The sequence below is a fragment of the Carya illinoinensis genome, chromosome 2 (genome assembly GCF_018687715.1).
Source record: "Carya illinoinensis cultivar Pawnee chromosome 2, C.illinoinensisPawnee_v1, whole genome shotgun sequence".
Classification (NCBI taxonomy): domain Eukaryota; kingdom Viridiplantae; phylum Streptophyta; class Magnoliopsida; order Fagales; family Juglandaceae; genus Carya; species Carya illinoinensis.
In genome coordinates, this window is record NC_056753.1 from 31,233,102 (window position 1) to 31,238,573 (window position 5,472).

At 35.8% G+C, this 5,472-nt stretch overlaps 1 protein-coding gene across 1 annotated transcript; it reads right to left on the reverse strand.

The window, feature by feature from the left end:
- Positions 1-2,071: 2,071 nt before the first annotated feature.
- Positions 2,072-4,795, reverse strand: LOC122300908 (putative receptor-like protein kinase At1g72540). The gene is made up of 5 exons (XM_043111882.1): positions 3,926-4,795; positions 3,663-3,798; positions 3,436-3,572; positions 3,227-3,350; positions 2,072-3,154 (listed from the first exon to the last, which is right to left on the reverse strand). The coding sequence occupies exons 1-5, from the start codon at positions 4,307-4,309 to the stop codon at positions 2,532-2,534; spliced, it is 1,404 nt and encodes a 467-aa protein (XP_042967816.1). The 5' UTR covers positions 4,310-4,795; the 3' UTR covers positions 2,072-2,531.
- Positions 4,796-5,472: the final 677 nt, after the last annotated feature.

The following is a 5,472-nucleotide window of genomic DNA, read 5'->3' on the forward strand; positions in this document are numbered from 1 at the left end:
AAAAAGATACTGGCCTACACGTAAATGAGAGTGTTGGAAAATAAATCTTACTTCGCCCATGAACAAGATCTTAGATATGTTTATAAGTAATGTGCAAACCTCTTTTATTGAACCGATTTGATGAGATGAGTTAAGCCCATGAATTTCTTCATGATATAAGAGTTTGCTACAAGATGAAGCTCACACTACTTATTCCGTGACAATGACAAAAAAAAAAATATTGGTCTGCATGTGAGAGAGGATGTTGAGGAATAAATCTCACATTGCCTATAGACAAGGTTTTGGGCATGTTTATAAACAATATGCAAACCTCTCTTGTTGAATCGGTTTTATGAGATAAATTAAACCCATAAATTTTTTCAAATATTTGCAGTGAAGAAGAAGCAAAGACGTCAATATACTCTGTTTAAACCAAGTACTACCATGCATTTGGTTGCAAAATGCCGGAAAATTAGACTTACGAGATCAATGTAACACCAAGGAGCCCTTTTTGGATTTTTGTTTTGTTTTTTTGTATAACACAAACACATGTATAAATGTAAATTCAGGTGTTAGTTTTTGACAAAACTGTTTTGGTTGCAGCTCTGCCTAATGTGAAATGGTTGCTGTCAGATTCCTATTTAATTATGTCCTGGTGAAAGCGACCATGGAGGTACCATATGATCATCTTGCTTTATTGACTGATTGTAACATTTAACCTCATTATTCTTCTTTGAAGCTTCAACTTTCAAGGATGATTTCAAATAGTGATTTATCGTGCACTATTGTTTCTCCAAATCTAGCTGTTTTTCTAATACTGGTAACTGTTTTTTTTTTTTTTCTTGGAGGTAGGGGGGGACAACAATATGACTTGGTACAAAAAGATGAGTGTTGGTGTGATGGCGTTTTTAACATGGATCTCTTGATCAATGCAAAAGCAGAACAACTACAAAAATATCTAGAAGAAAACAACGGAAAAATTGTATTTTATTTAGAGATATTCTGCAGCTGGACTTAAATGTCTCTTCTTGGTTCAAATGTCTCTTTCTTGTTCCATCAAGAGCATTCTGTGTTGCATCACTTTCATGTTTCAAGTTTTCAATCTCATTGTGTAACACACACACACAACACACATCAACCCGTACAACTTTATGCAATCTTGGTAACGAAAGGAATAAACCCTGTCCCCATTGTATTGGCCAGTTAGTTTCCTGACCACATTTCAATTAAATTTTTATAGGTTGTCTTGTTTTTATTGTTGAGAGCATTAGTAGACAGGAACTTGCAGTTATGATTCTGAAAACTGTTCCTCATCATCTCATGAGGTGATTGTGAAGAAAAAGATCGAGCTTCTGGTGTGGATATATGAAGAACCGAAATTCAAATTACGTGAATTTGCTCTCTGGTCCACAAAGCTTCTAAAGATTACCACGTCTGTTAAACAAATATTTAGTAAGAAAAGAATCAGCAATTATACGGTCTGCTGTTGATGTTGACTGTTGAGTCGTGATAATCTCTACATAATGAAGTTGCATTCCTACCTACCTCACTTTCGATTCTGTAGGGCTGAACTCATATTCTTAAGCTCTGCATAATCATTTTCATATTCTCTTTATTTTCCAATTACCGAAGCTGGGTTCACAGACTTTTCATCTTTCTTCAGTAGTTTTGGAAATGTGACAGACTTAATGAGGTTTGATATTGAGTTGAGATGAAAGTTGAATAAAATATTGTTAGAATATTATTTTTTAATATTATTGTTGTTTTAAAATTTGAAAAAGTTGAATTGTTTATTATATTTTATATAAGAATTTAGAAAAATTATAATAATTATATGAGATAAAATAAGTTGGAATCTAAACGAGACCGTACTAATGGCCATAAGACAAGTACCAATTATACAACCTCAAAGAAAATATTGTTTAAAGGAGTAGAAAATGTGATTCAAGCCTAAACGGAAAATAGTCTTGCTCCATAGAACGTGTTAAAACTAAATCATACTTGGAGTCGTTAGGTCGGTTACCTGGCCATTCCGGTGCTGACTGTATTGAACTTGGAATATTGACCGAGGAATTTTCACTGGCAATGCAGATTAAAATTTCAAATTCGCAGGGATTAGTGGATCAACATATGAATGTGGTCAGCTTTACATCTTTCAACAAGGCATCACCGCAAAAGCTCAAGGAAATCTAGAAAATTTGGCCCTTCCAATCTGAATTTGAATAGAAATTATTTATTCATACAGTTCATGGTATTGGAAAGTCTGATCCTTATGATGACCTTATTTGAGACTGAGCTTCGACCAAAGACCATCCAAAGTTCTTTTCAAGTCCAGGCTGATGAAGTAATTTGAGAATTTGGAAAATGGAAGCTTCTCATTTAAAATCTGGACAAACAAATTTGACGACTAGATGACGATTATTTTGCGAAGTACAAGAGAAAATATCCAAAAAGAAAGAAAAAAGAAGTCCTGATGTACGATAAATATGTCTTCCATAATCAACATCATTTTTTCCCAAAGTGTACGGTATGCTTGTGAGTGATGATGCAAACTATGCCCCTTCGTCCAACGGTTCTGGTTTGGGGAAGTACAAAGCAGTCCCAAGAGTTTTATACAAAGCAGTATCAGAGTAGACAGCACGAGTCCTCAATGTCCTAATCCGATGTCTATGCCTATGACCTCTCTGATGCTGGTGACTGCGCTTCTTTTTCTTTTCCTCCTCCTCTCCCTCCTCTTTTTGTTCATCTCTCCTCCCTTCCCTTTTCATGTCACCTTCATTTTCACCTCCCAGTCCATTCTTCAGTTCTCCACTTTCATTTTTTCCTTCTGTTGGCACAATGTACACAAAGGGTCCAATTGGGATATCTTGCAAGTCCAAAATAGGCTCTAAGGTCTTGACCACATTGGTCATTGTGGGTCTTGACTTGGGGTGCACGCTCAGGCATTGATGAGCCAGCAAGGCTAATTTCCTAGCCCCTTCTCTCGAGTACTGTCCTTCAAGTCTGGGGTCCATTATTCTGTCAAGTTTATGGGAATCCTTCAGAAAGGGTCTTGCCCATTCTACCATGTTCTGCTCTCTACTGGGTCGGTTCTTGTCCACGGATCTTCTGCCCGTTAGTAGCTCTAAAAGAACCACTCCGAAGCTGTATACGTCGCTCATAGTCGTCAAATGGCCTGATTAATTTTAAACCAATTTAGTAATTTTCAAATTAATTATGTTATTAGCTTGAAATGTAACTGTATTACCTGTCATGATGTATTCGGGAGCTGCATAGCCTTCGGTACCCATGATACAAGTTGAGACGTGAGTGTCTTCACCTTCTGGTCCATCTGTTGCAAGCCCAAAATCAGAGAGCTTGGCAGTGAAATCCTGAAAAAGTAGATACATCTTGTTTAGTGACACCACTTACACTTATATGATAAGAAAAAATGGCTAAGAAGATCAATGATATTACAGAGTCTAATAAGATGTTTGAAGCTTTAAAATCTCTAAATATGACTGGTTTTTCTTCTTCGTGGAGAAAAGCAAGGCCTTTTGCGACCCCAATGGCAATTTTTATTCTTGTTAACCAAGGCAAGGCTGCGGAATAACCTGCATTAATCAGAAAAAGAGAAATTTATAACAGGAACAAACAAAATGGAAGCAATCTATATCAAATTTGAAAAAACAGGGCATATTTACTTCTAAATAGTTTGTCCTCTAAGTTTCCACGCTCCATGTACTCGTACACGAGTAGCCTGTGCTCATCCTCACAGCAGTATCCAATCAAGGTGACAAGATGGGAGTGCTTTAATTGCCCAAGATATATTACTTCAGCCTGCAGAATAAAAACGATTCATTCAAACATATGCATATATTTTCATCACCTAACAATGGGAAAATCTTCTTTCCAGAACAACAGATGATATATATTGGCAAATATAGAAATGGCTAGAAATGCTTACCAGCCATTCCCTGTGGCCTTGTGTCCCTTCCAAGTCCAGTACCTTGACAGCCACAGGTTGACTCTCCAATCCAGGCCTAAGTTTGTCATCAATGAACCCCTTATATACCCGTCCAAATCCACCTTCACCAAGATAATTACTAGCTGAAAGGTTTTGTGTAATAGCTTTGAGCTCCTTAAGAGTAAAAACATGAAGATTTGACCCAACAAGAGAGTTCGATAGATCACTCACGATAGAGAATGCAGAGGAATTGCTTAAATCCGAGAGCGATAATCTCTGGAATGAACTTTGTTTGGATGCTGGAAGTTTTGGCTCGGGGGGTGGGTTCTGGGCATTGAAACATCTGGACAAGAAACTTTTCAATGTGGTCTTGTTGAAAGCCATTACTTTAATTTTGAAGGATGCTCTTAGCTCAAGTTTCTTATCATGAAGCTAAACCGTCTCTTGAAAGCTTAATGTTGAAGCAATTTATCGAGAAGCATGTGGGCATAAAATAGGATGTAATTTGAGAGGACTCAAACCACAAAGTCTATGGCCTAATCATAATTGACTACCTCTTTTTCCTTGCTGGGAAAATATTAATTTGGCATAAAATATGGAAACCGCCTAGCTCTAGAAGGATAGATACTATGGTACTAGACAGTTTTTAATTTGGGTCCTAAGTTCAATTGGTGGTAGTGTAAAAATGACCTAATTTTCTCAGTCTTGACTTTGAAGATTGACAGCTGCAACCATTTTGAAGGTTCATATTACAAAAACTATATTCAGGTTAAGTTTGCCTGATCATGAACTAAATTGGAGCTTCTGTGTAATTTCTTGCGTTGGCAGTTGGAGACTTTGACAAAGCAGCTCCTCAATATGCCCGGCCTCTTTTATGTGCCTGAGTACCCATTTACATTCTCATTTCTTGCCGTGTCTCATGCTCATGAGCAATGAAAATTTATATGGATAGGCCTACTAAATCACTAAGAGAAATATTTTAACCATAAAGAGATTCCATAAAAGTAAACTCATGACTTGACATGTGTTAATATGGTTAGTTAAATTATAAAATTATTTATTATAAAGTATATCTAATGTATCATACGAAACTATGTCAATTTATCGGTTTACTTTTATGAGAATTCTCAATCACTAATATGCTTTTTTTTTTTTTTAATCAAAGATAGACAAAACATTAACGTATAAGTATGATTTGAAACCTAACATTTGACCAAAAAGAAACAAAACTGTCTCAATATCAGGACAATTGATTAATATCAGATTTCAATGAAAAATATATTGTAATATATAGGAGTAACAATTTCCAACAAGAAGTTGCAAGGAAGTTAATTAATTTAGTTACAAATTGAAGCCCTTTTTCCTGTCAAAGACTTGCAACTCCTAGTTAACTGCTTGGATAAGAAAATTTTTCTAAGTTGCCAAAAGAATAAAGAAAGAAAAATCAAGTCAGGCAAGCGATATATTAATTTGTTCTCATATAGCTTCCTCGATGAATGTATTGGTCAAAGATATATATGATTTTTTTTAAGAATTAAGGTTTATTG

Coding starts and splice junctions, on each gene's coding strand:
- LOC122300908 (XM_043111882.1), bottom strand. CDS start 4,309: ATGGCTTTCAACAAGACCACATTGAAAAGTTTCTTGTCCAGATGTTTC. Junction 3,573..3,662: donor AGAGGACAAACTATTTAGAA/GTAAATATGCCC, acceptor TGATTAATGCAG/GTTATTCCGCAGCCTTGCCT. Junction 3,351..3,435: donor CAAACATCTTATTAGACTCT/GTAATATCATTG, acceptor CTACTTTTTCAG/GATTTCACTGCCAAGCTCTC.